Source organism: Panulirus ornatus, chromosome 13 (genome assembly GCF_036320965.1).
Source record: "Panulirus ornatus isolate Po-2019 chromosome 13, ASM3632096v1, whole genome shotgun sequence".
Lineage (NCBI taxonomy): Eukaryota > Metazoa > Arthropoda > Malacostraca > Decapoda > Palinuridae > Panulirus > Panulirus ornatus.
The window spans coordinates 11577094-11599479 of NC_092236.1; the positions used below are offsets into that span (position 1 = coordinate 11577094).

General features: G+C 37.4%; 1 protein-coding gene across 2 annotated transcripts in view; it reads left to right on the top strand.

Moving 5' to 3' along the window:
* The window catches only part of Sym (symplekin scaffold protein), a 175086-nt gene that overhangs the window by 143596 nt on the left and 9104 nt on the right, over positions 1-22386 (top strand). For both annotated transcript variants that reach the window (XM_071668629.1, XM_071668628.1), the window contains exons 3-16: positions 1043-1276; positions 3659-3814; positions 4308-4456; positions 5913-6067; positions 6681-6905; positions 7842-8003; positions 9916-10002; positions 11453-11693; positions 13387-13606; positions 14042-14240; positions 14719-14960; positions 16479-16657; positions 18959-19119; positions 20720-20843. In XM_071668629.1, the coding sequence (XP_071524730.1) occupies positions 1043-1276; positions 3659-3814; positions 4308-4456; positions 5913-6067; positions 6681-6905; positions 7842-8003; positions 9916-10002; positions 11453-11693; positions 13387-13606; positions 14042-14240; positions 14719-14960; positions 16479-16657; positions 18959-19119; positions 20720-20843 (2534 nt within the window). The remainder of the gene's footprint in view (positions 1-1042; positions 1277-3658; positions 3815-4307; positions 4457-5912; positions 6068-6680; positions 6906-7841; positions 8004-9915; positions 10003-11452; positions 11694-13386; positions 13607-14041; positions 14241-14718; positions 14961-16478; positions 16658-18958; positions 19120-20719; positions 20844-22386) is intronic.

A 22386-nucleotide genomic window follows, 5' to 3' on the forward strand; every position in this document is an offset into this window, starting at 1 on the left:
ATGAGTATATTTTAAAGATTGTATATCACTGTGCATATTTTGAATGTATCACAGCAAAATACCATTCTGTTTGTATCCCACCAACTGGAAAAGTGCTTTGGTTTGTTTTCACCGTATCACCTATCTTTTACTGCATCCACAGTAACTAAAAGTATTTTAGTAAGTTTAGATGTCCTTCAGTTGAAACAATTCTGTGGGGGTGGCATAAATTAACCTAGTGCTGAATCAGATGATTCAAGGGGGGGTAACATTCTCTCTTCCAGTGGTCCTCATTCCACAATTAATCCACACCGCCACCTCAGACTCTCCTCACCATGTTTTTCCATAAATTTGTTGAATAGTATTTGCATTACTTATAAAATGGGATCTTTGTTGAATCAGGCAATTCAGGGGGTGATGTAGATAACCTTGGGGCCCTTCCCTCTTCTCCCAGTAGCACCCACTCTGTCCCATACCATTCTATCAGCAACTAAAGCCCTCATTACTTTTTTCAGTAAGTTTTTGTCAAATCCCATATGAATGATATCATATACTTGGGTGTTAAGCTGATAAGCTGTTTCAGTTACTATGCAGTATAATCCATCCATAAAAGTTACGTTGGTAAAAATTTGGTCAAAAATATAACCCTCCTTATTCCATGGGTTTCAATAGTTTGATAGTTCCACCAATGACATATTCCACTTGTGATGTTATACAGAAAGGTAACCCTAAGCTCATGTTTTGCAACCTCATAATATTGTTGGAACTACTATTCCTTCAAACATACCCATTTTTGCTCTCTAAGATATGTTCTCTACTTCCACACACTCTTCATTGCTCCCAAAACCTTTTCCCCCTCCTCATCATGTGATTCACTTCTGCTTCCATGGTTCCATTCTCTGTCAGGTCCACTCTCAAATGTCTCAAATACTTCACTTCCACCAATTTTTCTCCTTTTAAACATACATCCCGATAAACTTTTCCCTCAAGTATGGGTATGAAAGATACAGGTATGTTAACTTTTATGTAAACTTATTTCCTTTTTCTGTTTGCCTTGTTACAGCAAAAAGGATGTGGCCATGTTGCCACGGCTAGTTCCCAACATCCATCTCCTCCTTGCTGATAATGCAGTAGCTGTAGTGAAACGTGTAATCCAGGCAGTTGCGCAGCTTCACCGGGCCACTCTGGCCTGGCTGTCCTCAGCTCGGACCACCAGCCCAGAAATGGAACAAGTTTGGCAGATTATCAACGCAATGAAAAACACAATCATTTCTATGATTGATCATGATAATGATGGGTGAGTATTTTCATATTTTTGTGTACTTGTAAGTTGGGTAAGAATTTGTCAAAGATTGAGAATGAACCTTTGTTTCATGTGTTACTGTCAAGTAGTTTTGCTGAAATCTTTTGTTTATGATGTCCTGTCCATCTATTCTATCTATATGTCTGATGCCTCTTTCCACCTGGAACTCCCTCAATGGGTTTGCTAAGATGATAGTCTCTCCTTAACTAGTGAACTCCAGTGCTGCTTCTTAGCCTTCACTGCCTTACACTTAACTGGCCACTGGCAGAGGGGTGCAGTGGCCTTTAATGTATTCTCAATTGTATTCTGATTCTAGATTTTTGCAAGTGTGAATTGTCACTGTTTGAGCTCATTGTTAAGCAGGCACTTACGATGATTGTAGTACAGTGGTCTTGAACAGCAGGTATAATTTTGTTCATATTGCTGTTAATTAGCTTTGAGCACTTGTCAACTTAAAATTGAAATTTGCCACTGCCAGGTTTCAGTGGCATAGGTATGTAATGTGATGCACAGTCTGCCATATAGATTTTTAACCCGTGCATTGATGGTATCACCATCTCTGGATACTAACACTTCTTTTCACCTTCAATTTACTTGATCTTTTAGCACATATTCTGGAACTATCTTTATCTTTTAACTCATATTCTGGAATTATCTTTATTTGTGTATTTTCTAGAATATAGAGACTGCATGGAGCCATTTACATTATAAGAAGAAGATGTTTTTCAATTCTTATTAAGGGAAAATGTTTTTTTTTTTTTTTTTTTTTTTTTTTTTTTTTTTTTTTTTATCGCTGTCTCCCGCGTTTGCGAGGTAGCGCAAGGAAACAGACGAAAGAAATGGCCCAACCCCCCCCCCCCCATACACATGTACATACACACGTCCACACACACAAATATACATACCTATACAGCTTTCCATGGTTTACCCCAGACGCTTCACATGCCTTGCTTCAATCCACTGACAGCACGTCAACCCCTGTATACCACATGACTCCAATTCACTCTATTCCTTGCCCTCCTTTCACCCTCCTGCATGTTCAGGCCCCGATCACACAAAATCTTTTTCACTCCATCTTTCCACCTCCAATTTGGTCTCCCTCTTCTCCTCGTTCCCTCCACCTCCGACACATATATCCTCTTGGTCAATCTCTCCTCACTCATTCTCTCCATGTGCCCAAACCATTTCAAAACACCCTCTTCTGCTCTCTCAACCACGCTCTTTTTATTTCCACACATCTCTCTTACCCTTACGTTACTTACTCGATCAAACCACCTCACACCACACATTGTCCTCAAACATCTCATTTCCAGCACATCCATCCTCCTGCGCACATCTCTATCCATAGCCCACGCCTCGCAACCATACAGCATTGTTGGAACCACTATTCCCTCAAACATACCCATTTTAGCTTTCCGAGATAATGTTCTCGACTTCCACACATTTTTCAAGGCTCCCAAAATTTTCGCCCCCTCCCCCACCCTATGATCCACTTCCGCTTCCATGGTTCCATCCGCTGACAGGTCCACTCCCAGATATCTAAAACACTTCACTTCCTCCAGTTTTTCTCCATTCAAACTCACCTCCCAATTGACTTGACCCTCACCCCTACTGTACCTAATAACCTTGCTCTTATTCACATTTACTCTCAACTTTCTTCTTCCACACACTTTACCAAACTCAGTCACCAGCTTCTGCAGTTTCTCACATGAATCAGCCACCAGCGCTGTATCATCAGCGAACAACAATTGACTCACTTCCCAAGCTCTCTCATCCCCAACAGACTTCATACTTGCCCCTCTTTCCAGGACTCTTGCATTTACCTCCTTTACAACCCCATCCATAAACAAATTAAACAACCATGGAGACATCACACACCCCTGCCGCAAACCTACATTCACTGAGAACCAATCACTTTCCTCTCTTCCTACACGTACACATGCCTTACATCCTCGATAAAAACTTTTCACTGCTTCTAACAACTTGCCTCCCACACCATATATTCTTAATACCTTCCACAGAGCATCTCTATCAACTCTATCATATGCCTTCTCCAGATCCATAAATGCTACATACAAATCCATTTGCTTTTCTAAGTATTTCTCACATACATTCTTCAAAGCAAACACCTGATCCACACATCCTCTACCACTTCTGAAACCGCACTGCTCTTCCCCAATCTGATGCTCTGTACATGCCTTCACCCTCTCAATCAATACCCTCCCATATAATTTACCAGGAATACTCAACAAACTTATACCTCTGTAATTTGAGCACTCACTCTTATCCCCTTTGCCTTTGTACAATGGCACTATGCACGCATTCCGCCAATCCTCAGGCACCTCACCATGAGTCATACATACATTTTTATTTTAGAGTGAGAACACAAGCTATCAAGTTTCTAGAGGCATTGGTACTACTGCAGACCTACACAGAGTCTGACTCTGTAACACGCGATGGAGAGTTCAACCTGGATCAAGTTCCTTTAACGCTTAAAGTTGCACGACCCAGAAAATTAGAGGAAGAAGCAAGGTAAGAATATGTGCACAGAAATGTTAACGTAAGTAGTGTTGAAGGTAGCAGTAGAAAGAAAACTTGGGTTACTCTCATTTCTTAATTGGATCATTTCATTCAGCCCCTTTTTAAAGGGAGTACTAGAGGTCATACAATTACTGATTGCCAGTTTTTTGGTGCAGCAAGGAAGGATGTGGGTTACATGTGTTTTGTGTATGATCTCTTTCACTTCTGTAGGCTGTTACCCTTCATTTGTTTTGAAGGAAAGGGTTTAGGGAGCCCAACTTGTTGGATGTTTTGACAGTTTTGGAAGTTTACATGCTGTTAAAGAATGAGTAATTCCATCACAGCATATTTAATGGAGATGAATGATGTAAACGAGGATACAGTGTGTGAGCTGTTACTGTTACTGCCTTTAGTATTGATGTCAGTTATATGTTATCCATATATGAAATAACAGCTTTTTCCTGTATTGTACTATGAACTAACAACACTGTATTATATTTTGCAGAATGGTGCTGAACAAGTTGTTAGCCTTCCAAGGGTCTATTCACATCAGTTCAGTGAACTTAATGACCTGCATGTCCTCCCTTACTATTATTGCAAGAGCACGGCCACAGTTCCTTGGCAAGATTATCAATGCCTTAGAGATTCTCCATGGTTAGTTTTTATGAAATTCTTTTTCTTCTCTATCTATCTATCTATCTATCTATATCTCTGATGCCCATTCCTCTTGGAACTCCCTCAGAGGGATGGCCACAGCAGTAGAGTCTCCATAACTAGTGAACTTCATTGCTGCTTCTTAACCTTTAGTGCCTTACCCTTTACAGGCCACTGGCAGAGGGCAACTTTAGTGCAGTGTTTGCTTAGGCTCCTACCTACTGTTCTTACTGACTACTACTATCTAATGCCCCATACAACTTGTTCTACCTAAATTTTCTACCTAATGCTCCTGCCTAAATGTTCCTTCCTACTTCTTGTATCTACTGCTCCTGCCATTTTACCAAAAGGCAGGGCTAGCACATAGTGCTCACCACAGGAAAATCTAGAGTTATGAAGAATGATCTGTGTAAGTTATGTGTTGTCACTTGTTATGTATGACAAGGAGAGATTGTACATTTATGGATGGAATGCCGGTAGCCCATGTGTTGGGATGAAAGAAGAGACAGCTACCTGAGTCAGAGGAGTGCAACTTGTCAGCCGCTGAAGTACTGGCTCACGAAACAGATGTCACTAACCCTCTCGATACCTAGGCAGGTAGTACTTGTAAAATACCTCCCTTGTTGTTGGCTGCCTATCAACTACTACCTGCCTAAGCATTTTACAATAGCTCATTGTTCATGTTGGTAGAATGGAGTGAAAGAGGCTTTGAGGTATCAGGGAATGCACATTAAGGAAGGCAGGAGACATGCATGAGATAGAATGAATTGGATCAGTGTTGTACATAGGGGGCAGTATGATGTCATTAGGCTGAATTAGAGCATATGATTCAGTAAAGGTAAACACTGAGTAGTCTAAAGGGCTTGGCTGTGGATGTATGCTCTGATTTTGATACATTATCCATGATGCTAGAGAATGAATGTGTACCAATGAGGCCATTGCTCTTTATTCCTGATGGTGTCAAGCTAAGGTGGGAAAATCAGTGAGGTAGAAAAAGACATAGGTTTGGATAAGTGGAATTATTTATTTGATTAGATGATTTTGACAATATCTGAATCCTGATCATCGTAAAACCCAAATTAATCTGTATTGAAGTGCAAGATTAGTATTCAGACTCTATTCTTTTCAGAAATTTACACATAGAAATTTTAAACTGCTTGTTATAGATAGACATATTCTTCATGTTGGTTTGGCTTTTCCATTAATAAAGTTAATTTTTGCACTAAACAATGAGCATGTGTAAAAAGGTGCAAATAGAGGGCCAATTAAAGTAGGAAATGAACAGTACAAAATATACGTTCAACATGGAGAATTTGGTAAATTCCAGTTGTCAGGGAATAATCCAGAGCAGTATGAATGTAGCCAGAGTGTAGAAGCACCAGAGAGAGAAAAAATTATTTCTCCTTATGTTAATGTCTCCATTTTTTGTGTTAAAAAGAATTTATTTCCTTTCCAGCCAATCTTCCACCAACACTAACGAAGTCGCAAGTGAACAGTGTCAGGAAACACTTGAAGATACAGATGCTAAACTTGTTAAAGCACCCAGCATCGTATGACTATCATGAAAACATCACCACAGTCCTCAATGATCTGGGAATAACTGCAGCTGAGGCAAGTACTTGTTGATATATGAAGTGTGCACAATTCAACTTTTAAATGCTGCCAGATCTCATCATTCTTGGATTTTTTTTTCATTTCGTAATGGAGTTAATCAATAAAGGAACAGAAGTGAAGGAGGGGTGCATTGTGAAGATACCATAGATGTAAGCAAGGGTATTAGGTTTTGAGAAGCCAAAATTTTTTATTACTCTGACAAGCTGACATAGTTTTAGCCCATAGATACTTAGTTGCTCAGGTTCACTAAAGGATGATACTTATAGAACACTCTGATTAATCCACTATGACAGAGTTCATAAAAGCCAGGCATTGTATGGAAAATATAAGACCCCAAAACTGTAGGCTGACAAAATGTAGAAATGTTCATGTTCTTAGCTGGGGTTGCCCGTCTTACATTTCACTGGCCCCTGCTGTAACAGAAATAGTTAAAGATTAAATAACCTATTTCGTAGGAAGGTTTTTCCAGCTATAGATAAGTGCATAGACTCAGTTGATGTTAGATAAGCAGCACATTTGAAGATATAGCTTTTATGGAAAACGTGATATCATATTACAGACTACAAAAAACAAATTTTTAAGTAATTTTGTATCTTTTTTACATTTACAGGTTAACAAATCAATGCCATCTAAAGATATGATTCGGAAGAGAGTGAGAAGGGATAAAACAGGTGAAGAAGTGACTGAATCTGTCAAAAAACCTAGGATAGATAAGGAGGAAAAAGGCAAGACTGAGGAAGTTGTTGAGAAGAACTCTGCAGTGGACATTACTCAACGATGGTTGGTGGAAAAGCTAACTCCAGAAACAGTAGCCACTTTAGTAATGTTCACTATGGTTAGTATTTTGTTGTTTGTGATTTTCTAAATTTGGAGAAGTTTGCAAAACTGATAGGCTATCATTGTGGTCTGTGTATCAGAATATTCACATAGGACTATGAGATACCTTTGCTTCTGAAAAAAATGCTGTGCAAACTTAATTGAAAACTGTGTATATGATGAAGGTGATTAAATGGAATGTATTTCAGTTCTGTAATGTATTCTGAATTGCATAATTTTTCTATTTGCTATTCCTGGATAATATTTCGTTTGCTTCCTTGAGGTGGAAAAGACATAAAGCTTTAAGCTTTTCTACACATTCATGATTATTATAATTTTGTGTTTTGGTCATTTTTCAGATACTGAATGTAATATAAGTAATAAGATATTTAGATGTGTCTTCCTGAGAACTGCACAGACATCCAAAAGAAGATATCTTTGACTTACTTTTATGCTTAACTGATGAAAGTTGATATGTCTGTAGAGTTCCATTTTTCAGACATTGTTGCAGCTGCAGTCAAGAATGGTACTCAGGAAATCTTTGTCCTTTTAGCACGTTTTTTAGCTGTCATGATTATTCAGGATATGATTTATGAGTGTTCTTGGTCATTTGATTGTCTTTAATTTACAGGGAATAGGTCGAGTGCATGCAAACACTCAGCTCTCTTACAGTTATGCTTAACTAAGATGTAAGTTTGTGAGCATACATGGTAAGGTGTATGGTGGGTACATGAGTGATAGGGGATGTGTGGTTAAGGTGTTTTCTGTGAGAGTTTGTGTGAGAAGTGCTTGGAGAAAGAAAGGAATTTGGATGTGGATTCTATAGACCTTATGATTGGGTTGACAGTAATATTGGCAGTATGATTATGTGTAGTAGGAATGCTACTAGATGCACTGAGAAATCTTTGCAAGGAGAATAAGGCAATGTGGGGAAAGTGTATATTTTTTCTTTCAGCTGAATCTTCCTGATGAGATGCCTCCTCTGTTTAGTGCAGGGTACAGCCCCATCACAGCAGCTGGGACACCAACACAAATCCAGCACGTTGCGCGACTATTAGCATCTCAGCTGACACGTGCAGGTGTAGGCCCTGGGGTAGAGCAGACTAAGGAAGAAGAGGTATTTGAATTCTTGATAAGTATTAAGGATGTAAATTCTGTAGTGATCCTTACATCTGCAAAGTTATGTAGATTTCCTGTGAAAATAAAAGTTTATGTAGCTTAACACTTTGTACAGAGTAGATAGGTAGCAAATAAATTGAAAGATGAAATAAGGCTTCGGCCAGCTGTACCTGCTCAGGTATAGATAAATGTTGGTAAGGATGGTATTGTTTTTATAAATGGTTTCTCCTCTTAAGACTACACTACAACTTAGTTATGGATCATTTCCTTTTTTGAGTCAACAATACAACCTTCTACATGTTCAACTTCTGTTCATGTATCACATTAGGTTCACCATCCAGGTTAGTCCCTATTGCATATCAGACATGAGAATACCAATGATACTTTTAAAAGATTTACCAAAGTATGCTCCAGAGGTTGAGTGAAGTGTTGGAATTGGAGGATGCAAAAAAGAGGGTAAGGCCAGAAAGGAGATGGAAGGGTTGAGTAAAGGAGGATTTAGGTTGATTGGGCTTGAACATTCAGGAAGGTTAGAGGCATGCTTTTGAAAGAATTGATTGGAGTGATTTGATACTTGGAGGAGGAATGATATGTTGTTAATGAGCCTAACCATAAGGTTTGAAATAGTGAAGTAAACTGTAGGACTTGGTTGTGAGTGATAGGCTCTGGTTTTAGTAGTACATTACACATGACAATTAGAGAATGGATGCATGTAAATGAGGTCCTCATACATCTTTACCTGGTGCTACCTCATGAAGGAGAAAAAGCCAGTGAGTTATAAAAGAAATATGTAAGTATTTCTGTCCATACAATAGGATTACTGTTTACAGTGTTACACTGCTGAATACTTTACTTACCATCAGGCTCACTCACAGCAGAATGTTCTACTTACAAACAAACTCCCTCACATAGATGAATGTTCTTACTAATATACACTCTCATTTAACAGAATATTCTAATTATTTACAAACTCCTTCACATTGCAGAATGTTCTACCAGCCTCTCATCCCTTGATAGCTTCAGTATTCTCAATCTGTTTTAGGAGCTTTACTCTTTCGCCAACTTTTCACTTCATCCCTCCTTATTGTTGTGCTTAGGATACTGAGATTGGGAGAAGGTAGCATCGTATCCAAAGAATTACCAAATACTAGGCACAGTCAAAGTAAGACAGCAGTTATCTGCCCATGATTGTTCGATGACAAGAACTGATGTGGTATGTGTGATATGGGTGAGTCACAAAGGAATATTGTATGTATGGCTTAAGTCATATTGCCACATGAAAAGGTCTGCAGAAAAAAATTCAGTAAGTCTTAACATGGAATAGTACTGAATAACGAATGGCACTGAATAGCTACAAAATAGTTATTGACTTAGTGGATCAGGTAAGATAAGTTAGATTACATTAGGTCATGTTAGGTTCAGCATTATTTAGTGCTAGTTGTGTTAAGCCTTACCCTAACCTGAAAGAAAGTATATTGCTATTTATTTAACTGCTCTTTGGTGGCTGTTTTTGTCCTTCTCTATGTTAGTTTTACCTGAAAAGATATCTTGCTTATCCAAACTCTGTTCAGGTTTCTTAAATATTAAGTTAAACTTAGGATAAGCCCATGGATTTGAGCTTTTTAAGTTTGAGTAAGTTAGATTTTAAAGTTATAATGAGAATAGGAAACGATGATGCAAGATGTAGAACTCGCTGAGGATCTCTTTGAGTTACCTTTAGCCTTAGTATTTGTTCGTTGACATAAATACTTAGAACGTGTTAGAATTATCAGAAGGACTTTCACTCAGTCACTGAAAATTTATTCATGTTACAAACATCCAAGCTAGCCTCAGATAACCTCTGCTTCCCTAATTTAATAGTTTTTCTTTTAAGCACTAATGACTTTTATAGTTGCTGTTAATTTTTTCAGGTGAAGAGTGGATATGACAGTGATGAAGAAAGCAAGATTTCACGTTTGGTGGGTGGACAAGTGCAGTTGCAGGAGGATACATTACAGGTGACTGTCAACATTTCTTTCAGAGTAGGCCTCTTTCATGTTTTGACAAATGCAAGAATTGATTTTTTTATATGTGCCAAAAATGGTCACTTGTTTCTCCTATGTTTCCTTGTCATTGTTATTGGTTAAGATAAAAAAAAAAGGAGAGAAATCTAATATAGAAGCAAAATTGGTTCATATTTTCTTCACATTTCATTTGGAAATGTAGTCATTACTCCTCAGTCCTTTAGTAATGTGATGTATGAATTCCCTGTTGTCTTTCTGTGGATCCTGGGCATTCAGATGTACTCTGATTTAATCTTATAGGTAGGTAGAAACTTTGCTTAGATTATTCATTTGTTTTTGCATTTTTTAAGGCAAAACCATATAACATGTCCACATGTCTGTCAGTGCATTTGCTGAACTTGTTTCTAATCATTAGATTTACAAAATCATGTAATGCTCTTATCAAGAATTGTGAGATTACCCAGTAGCTCTAGGTTGAGAATGAAATCATACATTTGTGCACAGTTGTGTACTTATTCCAAGATCGTTTTCTGGTTACAAGGTTTTGTAGATGGCATTAGATTGTAGTCAGACTTATGTGATTACTCTCATTTTTCTTTCTATCTCTATCTTTCTGTCTATCCATATCTATATCTCTGATGCCTGTTCCCTCTGGGAACTCTCATTAAGGGGGTGGCCAATGGCAAAAGAGTCTCCACTTATCCTTGTCCTTATATGCTTCCTTTGCATACACCATTTCATGTTGTTCCATTTTATTTCCTTATGTCACGGGTGGTCATCCTCTCACCAGTTCCCTTACTCATATTATCATACACTCTCCCTGTAAACCCTGTCTTACATTCTTTCCTCATGCCCAAACCACCTTAGAGTATTATGTTTCACCCACTCTACCTTACCAGATCTCTCATACATCCCCTTTGTTACTTTCTTTATTACACCTAGTCATATCACATACCACAGCCTAGATTCTTGACTTCTGTGACTCATCATACCGTAGCACATCATTTTAGTATCTGTATTCCTGTACTGCTAAACATTAGAATTCTGTACCATCTGTCATTCCTGACATTTGTGACCTACCCTATTTTAGAATTAATAAACAGCACTCCACCTCCTGAAAAACTTTCACACTCATCTTTTCCCTTTTTTTTTGTTTCTTTTTCCCTTTTTTATTTTTCACTCAAGGATTGGACTTGTTAAGGTTTTGTTACTATGAGTGAAGTGTTTGATGTGAAAATAAGTTAAGTATGACTCGTAATTCTAATGAAGCACAGTTGCTTGTGAGATATAGATAAATATGAAATAGTGATTCTTTCAGTAAGTAGTCCTGTCATTCTGTTGTATCTAACTTTTTTCTAATTATATTTTAATGAGAATATGTATGGCATTGTCTAATATAATATCAAGATTTTTTTCATGAAATTAAATCTCAGGTCTTCTTCAGTCAGGACCTGTGCTTGTCCCTGCGGGAGTAGTTGGTCGAACTATGAGACATAAGGTAAAAACCATGAAGTTAGGGGAGGTCACCAAATCATTGTCAACAGCAGCAAATAGCAAAATGCAATTATTACTTCTTTTGCGACTCCTGCGATGTAGTAAGATGATGCTGTTTGGCAGTGCATCACAGCACCGTACAAGGATCCTTACCATGCTTTCAGGATGTATATCCTCTCAAGAATGTGAAGGTAAAATTATATTGTGTTAAATTTTCTGTTATGTATAACAAGGATTTTCTTAAGACTTACCTTTTGTTCAGTTGATGGGGCTTGACTGGATAGGGGGTTTTATCAACTTATGTATACAACACAAATATAGTGCATATGAATGTGCATTTTTCTGGAACACATTATACCCTCCAACAGCAAGCATGTGAACCTCATACCATTTGCATGGTGTGTGGGTATGCTTACCACTTGGCTGTGTGTACCCAGCTACATGCAATGGTATGAGGTTCAGATCTTTGTTGTTGGAGGGCATTATGTGCTCTATATATGTATATCTACACATTTATTTATATATTTATTATACTTGATCATCATTTCCCATGCTAGTGAGGTAGCGCTAGGAAACAGATGAAGAAAGACCCATCGACTCTCTTAGATGGTGCCAAGAACAAACAAAAATAGGCCACATCAGCTCACTTTCATTCTCTAGCTGTTATGTGTAATGCACAGAAACCACAGCTTTCTATTTACAACCAGTTCCCACATACCCTTCCATGGTTTACCCAGAACGCTTCACAAGCCCTGGTTCAGTCCACTGACAGCATGTCAACCTCAGTATACCACATTTTTCTAATTCACTATGTCTCATGCATGCCTTTCACCCTCCTGCATGTACAGGCCCTGATCAGTCAAAATCTTTTTCACTCCATCCTTCCATCTCCAATTTGGTCTCCCTGTTCTCCTTGTTCCCTTCAATTCTGACACATACATCTTGGTCAACCTTAGCTCACTCATTCTCTGTGTATGTCTAGACTATTTCACTGCACCCCTCTTCCACTCTCTCATCTGTACTTTTTTAATTACTACACATCTCTTACCCTTTCATTACCTACTTGATCAAACCTCCTCAGGTTCTGGAATTATTCAGGAGCTCCTGGACTTTCAGGGCTGTGCTATTTTCAGATTTCTCTTGCCCTTTCGTTACCTTCTCGGTCAAACACACATTTCTCATAGGTCTGTAAGTACCCATCCATAAACAAACTGAATAGCTATGGTGGCATTACACATCCTTAATGTAGATCCAAGAACACATTACCTCTTGCCTTCACATATGACTTAATTTTTTTGGTAATGCTCTTCTTGAGGTATTTAATACAGCTGCGTCAAATATTCATAGCACCTTCCATAAAGCATCTCTCTCACCCCTATTATTAAGTATATGCCCTATGCAGGCTACTCTCACCTTATTTCCTTTGCAGTTTTAAAGATACCTGATCCACTTACTGTCTACCTTAATGGAAACCACATTGTTCTTACCCAATCCCTTGCTTTATGTATGATTTTTTTGATGTATTTGTTTAATTTACCTCATCATTGGCCTGTGTACATAACATATATTCGAGCTCTGTAATATATCAATATTTAACTCATCCTGTATAATTTCATTTTTCCTTTACCATCTTGTTTCATTTATGGGGTGGCCTTCATTACAGCACTACTTGCAAGTTTTACAGGTTCAGCTGTCATTGTTGCACTTTCTGTATACAATTAAATCCCTAACTTTCATGCTGCTATAATTACTTGCCTTGTTTGGTGTCTCATTAGTTTATACAAGAAACAACCATGCATCAAACTACATAAGATAATATAGGTGTTGAATTTCTGTGGTTGCTATGTTCATTTTGCCAATCAATTTGAATTTATTCAATTTCAGAGTTGGAAGACTTTATTCTAGAAGACATGCACAACCATGCAGATTTCCTTTTCTCCTGGCTCTATTCAGAATATTCTACAAATCATGACTTCTCCCAAATCAACAGAATATTCACCACAGCTTGTAAAAAGGAAACTAAGAAAGAAATGGGTTATGCAGAAATCCTCAGCAGTGTTGTGATGAAAGTTTTAACCAAGGATGCAAGCAAGGAGAGGGATGAGTAGGTTATCTGATATATCATGAAATATGTTGAATATATTTTTGATTTAGTGATTCCTGCATTTTATGGACATTATATTACCTTGTGCACATTGTTTAATACTTCTGTTTGTTGTTTGTATGGTTTATAATGACAGTGTTTATGATTCCTCCAGCACCATGTCATGAAACACATTCAAAAGGTCTTCAGAATAATCTGTACACCTCCCTTTTTGCTTTTCAGTATTGACTTACCTTCTTCATTCCATCAGTCATTACTCTTTCTTATAAATCCACTTCCCTCAATCATTGTGCCACATGCTTCATACTCACATATAAGCTCTGATTCTGTAGATTACTTTCACTCAGTTTCTCCTTCCCTATGCTTTTGCAGGTAATGGTGAATAAGTGTGAAAAAATTGGGGGGGTGTAATTGAATTCGTAAAATTCTTTGCAGGTTTTTATCTCGATTATTCCTGGAATGCCCATACGTGCCAGAAGATTTGATAACTTCATTAGTGCGAGTGGGAAGTCAAGGTGGCGATTCCATTCTTGTTATAGCCAGCATACTTAAAGACACAGCTCAGTGGCGTCCTTTGTCAGCTAAGCCAGCTCTTAGAACCCTCTCTTTACTGGCAACTCATGATCATGAATCTGTAAGTAATTTGCTTGAATGCTTGAGAAGTTTTGAGAATAGGAGATAAGACAGAGACAGAGGACATTAAGTATGAAGAAATTTTACCTAAGATTATTTGAATTCCTAAGTGGAAATTGTTAGGAGCTACAGTGATATAAACTTGTTAGACATCATGATATTCTTTACTTTGTCTTATAAAACCCACAAAATCTGCTTCCCAAAACTGCATGAGTAATATATATACCAGGTTTGAGGACCCATCTCTTCCTTAATGTGGCAGTGAAATGCAGAATTGATTTTTGCCTCTGTACAAAGATTTCGCTTTAGGATGCTTTAGGATTGTTGGGTTAAAGAGTTTCGCTACCCTTGCAGCATAGTCTTCTTTGGCATTTTCTTAACTTTTTAAGATGTGATTTGCTCTGCCTCATTTCATTAATTGATAATCATCATTTGCAATCTAATACTGTCATTGGTAGCTGTTACTGTCAATCTTACAGGTAAGGGACCAAATGACACCGATACTGCTTGAGTTGTGTGAGCAAGAGAATCTTCGTGAGATTGTTACTGAAGTTGCTACCAAATATCTTAAGTACCTGTTACTTGAAACTCCCCCTGACTCGTTATGCACACACAATCTGGGTAGGCCTACCCAGCCAAGTGAATGGACAGAACCTACAGTGAAAGCATGTTTGTACCTGTATCTTGCCCTGCTACCTCTCAATCAGTCTATGATTCATGAGTGAGTTTTTGCTTAATTTATTCATTGTGAAAACATGAAATTTGTATTTATACTGTACAATGTTCATAAGTTTTTTGTTTGATGTAATTTGATGTGTGAACTTGACAGTTACATGCTGTTTGATGTCATTATCTGTTTATAGAATGTAATCAGTTTTAGTGTGTTTGTATATTTAAATGGGGACATGATTATTCGTATTTTTAGAAATTAGATGAAATTGGTTTTTATCATGAATGTTACTATACACCTCCTCTTTGCACTAAAATCATTGAACATATTTGCAACTTTTGCAAACAAGTCCCAGGTATTTGTATATCCTTTTATTTCAGCTTCTCATGTTTCTCTGCATAGGATTGTATTCCCTTCTCTCAGATGCGGTCTTTTGATCACTGTTTCCCCACGTGTTCTTTCCGTATATTTATACCTCGTTGTTATTTCATTTTACTTTATGTGTCATCATGAGTATTCTTATCAGTATCTCATTAACTTCCCTATTTCCTCTGCTCAAAAGGTCAGATCTGCTATGTTTTCCATATTATGGGCATGTTACCTTATCTCAGATTTGAAATTCTCATGCATCCTTCACACAGTTTTGCTGTCCTATTTAACTTGGCTGTATGTCAGAGATATTCTCTAATATCTGTATAGCACATGATGATCATTCATTTTCCTGCTCAAAATTCATGTCTTTTTGGTGACCATCAAGTATTTCTTTAATCCAGTATCTAAAAATGAACCATTCATAAAATCCTTTAGGTCCTTCATAGAGTTTGAATTTAGAGAACCTGAAGATAGTGGAATTCTTTAGGTGCCATGAATGGATCGATAGTTGATATCACTATTGGGCACAAGTGTCATAGGGTAGTGGGAGCTAAGGTCTTGTGTGCTTTATGAAACATATAGAAGTTAGTGTCTGTTAGGGCAAAGACTATTATGTTTGAAGGTATAGTGGTCCCAACAGTGTTAAATGGATATGAGTCTGGGACCCAAAGATGATAATTTGTGGTATAAGGAATGACAGCGTAAGGGTGAGGCATGTTAGTGTGATTCAGAAAGCTGCCCAGGGTATGCTTATGCTACATTTTTTCCAGAGGATGAGCAAAGAAAGACTTGGCTGAGAGAAAATCTATAACACAAAATTGGAGGGATTAAGGGAAAGAGGGAGACTGAGAAGGAGAGGGAAGAATTGAATGAAGGAGTCTTTAGGGTTATTGGGGCCTGAACATCCAGAAGGGTGAGAGACATGCATGGCATGGAATGAATTGAATTAACTTGGTATATGGAAGTCAACCTGCTATCACTGGGGAAGAGAGGTCAAGGGAAACTATGAAATAGATTGTGGAGCTCGGATGTGGATGATAGACTTTTGTTTCAGTGCATTGTACTTGATAGCTAGATATTGGGTGTGTGCAAATGAGGCTATTGTTCATTTGTTCCTGTCACTTTGGCAAGGTAAGCAGTTAAGCTTGAAAAATGTTGATTGACATTAATACATGCATATTTGATTTTTATTGTTAGCCTGGCACAGGTATATGTGAAGACAGTCAATGAGGCTAAGCGTTCGATACTGAGGTTGTTGGAGGGCCCAATTCGACATATGGGCATGGATTCACCCCAGCTTCTGAAACTAGTGGAGACTTGCCCAAAAGGTGGCGAGACACTTATTACCAGGATCATCCATATTCTCACTGAAAAAGGTGAATTAGTATCTAGTTTTTAGGAAACATAATGAATTATGGTTTCCTGTTTTGATTATTGAATACAGAATTAATTCCAGGTTTAAAAGATAGGGCCTTAAAGTATATATCCACCATAATATTTTTATAGGAATTGACTTAATATGTTGACTTTGGAACCTCCAAAGAAAATCATTTGTACTCCAAGTACATTTTGATTAACCCTTGAGGTGTAGAAATCCCATCAACATGTGCATACACATAGAATAAAAGTTTTTTTTTATGAATTTATTGATTGGTTTGCAGAGTGCACAAAAGTAATATAACTATTATTGTGTAGATCTAATGGAATGCTGATTAAGTGGAGGGAGGGAGTGTGGCTGTCATATCATGCAGCTAAAGAGAAGAGGGAGGGACATGAAGGACTTGTTTCTTTTTCCTTTGAGCTTTGCTTCATACTGTGTCGATGGTGAAAACATAAGAATATGTAAAAGTATTAAACTACATATGCTAAGAATGAGCTGGAGGAGGGGAAGTGGCTGGCAGGGTGACCCCTCCTTGCCTCAAGATGAAAGAAAAGAACATGAAGGACCTACTTTTTTCTTTATTATTATACTGAGACTGAGTGTGAAAGAATGTGGCCTTTGTTGTCTTTTCCTAGCGCTGTCTCGCACATGTACGGGGGGAGGGGGGTGTCATTGCATCTGTGGCGGGGTGGCGACAGAAATGAGTAAAGGCAGCAAGTATGAATTATGTACATGTTTATATATGTATATGTTTGTGTATGTATATGTATATGTATACGTTGCATTGTATAGGTATGTATATGTGCGTGAGTGGACGTATATGTATATGCATGTGTATGTGGGTGGGTTAGGCCATTCTTTCGTCTGTTTCCTTGCTCTACCTCGCTGATGCGGGAGACAGCGATAAAGTATAATAGAATAGAATAAATAAATACTTGTATTTTTAATGCAGGCACAGCATTTGTGATGAATGATAGGAATCTATGAAGAAATATTACTCTGCACATTAAGGATACACAATTTTATAGTCAAAATATGAATGTGAATATTTTAGATCTTTACTGTCATGTGTTTCAATGCACCTCAGGACTGCATTCCTGAAAATTAGGTGTAATTTTCTGCTCTGCATAACAAGACAAAAGCTGAGTATTAGAGTGGTGAGATCCCATGCTGGCTTCCCTCCTCCTTAATCCTTTAGAAATAACTCTTGACAATTTTATTTCTACATATATCAACTTTTATTCTTCGTTATGTTTCTCATCATCTGACTTGTATGATAAAGAGTGTGCCTTCTTATCACTTCAGTCATCCAACAGTTCTTGTACTTTCCATAGGGTAATCGTAGGCATGACATATGAGGATAATGGATTGGTGGTTATAGGGGTACTGAGGAGAGCAGAATTTTTTCCTGCACCTGTCTGACATTGGAAGAGACCTCTTTAAGCTACTGATGGTACAATATCTGCTTAATAGTTAAGAAGAGGCCGGAAATATAAATTTTGATATGTTGGTGTTTTTTCATACGTCATCATGCAGTCATTTGATTATCATTACATTGTCTTTGAAAAATTATGGTATATGTCCCAGTTGTTGTCTTGTGATGAATTTGTTGTGAAGATGGACACAGTCAGCCTCTTAGAGTACTAATTTGAGAAATGGTTACTGTACTTGAAACTTATTTTAACAAGAGAAGAATATTCATTGTAAATCATAATGAAGAGATTTTGCTATTGAAGATTTGGCAAGTGAATTTCTATGAATTTTGAGATATTTCTGTAACTCTTGCTTTGCTAACTTGTTATATCACCTCTGTACCAGTTGCTAATAGAGCTGAGTTGTTAAAGTTCATTTCTTCAGAGTTGGACTTAGTGTTCAGTGTAGTGTTCTGAATGAAAAAAATCAAAGGAAAAAGTTGTACAAGGAAGTAGGTAAGATTTAGATATGAATATCTGTGTCAAGGACATTTAAAAGATAAGAAGCTGCAGTAACACTAGAAGAAAGGTGCTTGCACACAAGTAAAATCAGTGAATGTACACATGGGAAAGTTTCAGTACTTTGTAAAAAAACAGAGCAGAAATCTTTATGCACTTGGTAGAATACATAATAGTATGAATGGTCCTGAGAAGTTTCATAAATGTGCTGTTTGGGAAATATGCTTTATTTGTTTTGTCAGAATTCACAGGACAGGATATTAGGTGTTACAAGATAGATTGCCACTTTTCAGTTGTTGGTAAGAGAATTTTATTATTGTATGTGATTAATTAGAGATTGTGATTAAATATTTTTTCTCCTTTAGCCCCACCAAGTGAAGCCCTTGTATGCCGAGTTCGTGAACTGTACAATCGCCGTGTATCTGATGTTCGGTTTCTTATCCCTGTATTGACGGGTCTTAGTAAGAAAGAGGTTATAGCTGTCCTTCCCAAACTCATTAAGCTGAACCCACATGTTGTGAAAGAGGTAAGTTTATTTATGTAATTTATGACAGTAACATTAGTTATGTTATTTCATACTATTTGCCATTTCCCGTGTTAGTGAGGTAGCTTTAAGAACAGAGGACTGAGCCTTTGAGGGAAATCCTCACTTGGCCCCCTTCTCTGTTCCTTCTGGAAAATTAGAAATGAGAGGGGAGGATTTCCAGACCCCTGCTCCCTCCCCTTTTAGTCGCCTTCTTCGACACGCAGGGAATACGTGGGAAGTATTCTTTCTCCTCAATCCCCAGGGATAATGTTTATTTACCTTGATATATTATATTTTATTTTGGAATGTAAAAGATGGGGTGTTCCTTCAGTCTTCATAAAGCAGTTCTGTTACAAATAACATTACAACCTGGATACCTTCCTCAGTCAGACTGCATTTACTACTTCACCTCACTTTTACAGTCATTCCATCAGGATCAGCCCACTTTAACACCACATCTCATCCTCTGACATCTCATTTCCAACATATCCAGTAAGAAATACACAGTATCTTTAAGTTGAAAGTAAGTATTGGAAATTTGCCAAAAAGGTTTCAGACACATATTCAAAATTACCTGCCAAGGAAGCTGGAGCAATTACTTAATGTGATGCCAGAACTACAAAATATACATGGAGTGACTACAGATACATTCAAAAGAAGATTAAACTTCTTGTTGAAAACTGTAGTGCATGAACTGAGCATAGACAACTATGCCAGGGGAGTAGCTGCTGAAAATGTTAACTTTTTACGCTAAATAAAACAAGTGGTAGGAAGAGAAGAAACAGTTGAGAGAAGAGTTATCATTCAACAAACAATTACAGTGCCACACACTAGCCTTGCCATCATGGCAAAATATTGTCATATGTATATAGGTAGGTATATACTCTTACTACCAAACCTCTTTCTCACCTTGTCATTTCTGAATCAATCCCCCTTCACACCAAATCTGGTTCTCACACATTTTATTTCCAGCTGTCCTTCCTTGTTATTGTTCTTTACTTTTTTATCTCAAGCCTCCACTAATCTTCATGCATCTCAGCTTGAGCCATACATACATTGGATATCGTAACTAACGAGTCATCAAAACTGTCATGAGAAATTCAATAGCACTACTGTCCACTCCAGCCATTTGCCCACACTTCCTCTTATGCTTCCCCATCTGCTTCCATCACTGATGCCTCCATTGATTCTCTTGCCCTACCCACACTATTCACCCCACTTCAAAACATTCTTGTTATTCCTCCTGAAGTTTGTTGATGCTCTTTGACCTCAACTCTGATTAGTCCACATTTTCAGTTATTATACACAATATAACATCATAAGATTTTGGGTTTTATCACCACCATAAGTAGTGGTAAGGAGTGGAGTAAGGAAGAAATGAGTTGTTAGCTAGGTTACACAAAAAAAGATTTTTTGAATGAATATTATGTAAAGGATACTAAGGGATTGTGTTTCATGTCCAGATCTGATATTGGTAAGATTTTTGAGGACATTTAGTTCTTTATGGTCTTTGTACCAGAATGTAATTAATTAGGTATGGACTTTGATTTTTCTGTGGTCTTATATAGTTATTGATTCTACTTTTTTTAATATTTCACAGGTTTTCAACAGACTATGGGGTGTGACACTAGATACAGGGGCATCTCCATTAACCCCTGTTGATTTGTTGGTGGCACTTCACCTTATTGATAGCGACAAGTGTGATGTTAAGACTGTAATTAAAGGTATTGTAGATTTTGCACCATATTTGTTTTTGCAGTGCATGCAAAGCTTAGCACAGCTTTTACATTCCATGTTTTTTATCCTCTTAATACATATGAGAACTTGAATTTTTTTTTTCTTTTACTTCAATTTTGGGCCAGTAAATGTGCATGGAAGCTTTGAGGATTCATACTTAAATGCATATGAGAAATGTTAAGAATGTTGGAATTATTTATGAAGTATCATTGCTGAAAGTTAGGTATAGTATACTGATAGAGTAAAAGAAGATGGACAGTTGATGAAAAAAACCACCTAAAGCACTGAGTCAAAGGTAGTGTAAAAGGTAAATGAATGAGCTTTCAGTTTTTATGATATACACACAGCACTGGTTGGAATGTTCCAGCTCATTCTTTGCATGCAAGTATAACATCTGTTTGGAAAAGTAAGATGGTTTGTCATAAGAAGACCTTTAAATTGATTTTCTTAAGATGATGCTCATGGAGTTTCCTTGTAAGAGAGTGAAGTTGGAAGATAAGGAAGACGTACCTCAGTGAGGTGAACTGGTATACAAGTTAAGTTTATTGTCATAAGAGAACTGATATTTTGATAGCTTTTGTCATGAATGCCTGAAGAGATTGTCAAGACGTTTGTTTATGGAAAGTCAAGTGTCAGGAAATATGAAGCTTAAAAGGAAGGAATAGTGTTCAATGAACTAAAAAAAGGAAGTGCTGATTTTGCTTGGACTTGAGTGGGTGACCAAAAAGCCCTTGAGTGTAATGAGTGGGAGGAGTTGCAAATAAGGAGTGACATAGAAAATACATGTCTTATCTATTTATTTATTATACTTGATTGCCATTTCCCATGTCAGTGAGGTAGCTCCAAGAAAATGACGAAGAATGGCCCATCCACTCACATACACTTATATATATACATAACGCCCATACATGCACATATACATACGTATACATGTCAGCATACATACACAGACATATATACACATGTATATATTCATACTTCTTTGCCTTCATCCATTTCCATAGGAAATAACCTGTTGAATATATACAGTTAGAAAGACATATGGACTTTAGTTTATATTAAGAAATATTATGAATTGTAGATATGTATGAGTACTTTGGAGATGTTAGTGTTGAATATAACCTTCATCATTATCATTTTTGTTCAGAGTAATGTATATGGTATGATATATAGATATTATTTTTCATACTGTTCACCATTTCCCTTGTTAGCGTTAAGAACAGAGGACTGAGCCTTTGAGGGAATATCCTCACTTGGCCCCCTTCTCTGTTCCTTCTTTTGGAAAATCAAAAACAAGAGGGGGGATTTCCAGCTTCCCGCTCCCTTCCCTTTTAGTCGCCTTCTACAACACGCAGGGAATACGTGGGAAGTATTCTTTCTCCCCTATCCCCAGGGATAATGATATGTAGATAGATGTAAATATGTACATAGATAGTTTAAGAAAGATTATGTGAAATTAATTAACATGATATATCCTAACTCTCATAGATGTAAGTGGGTGGTGAAAGGAAGTGGGTAGGAAAAAAGGTG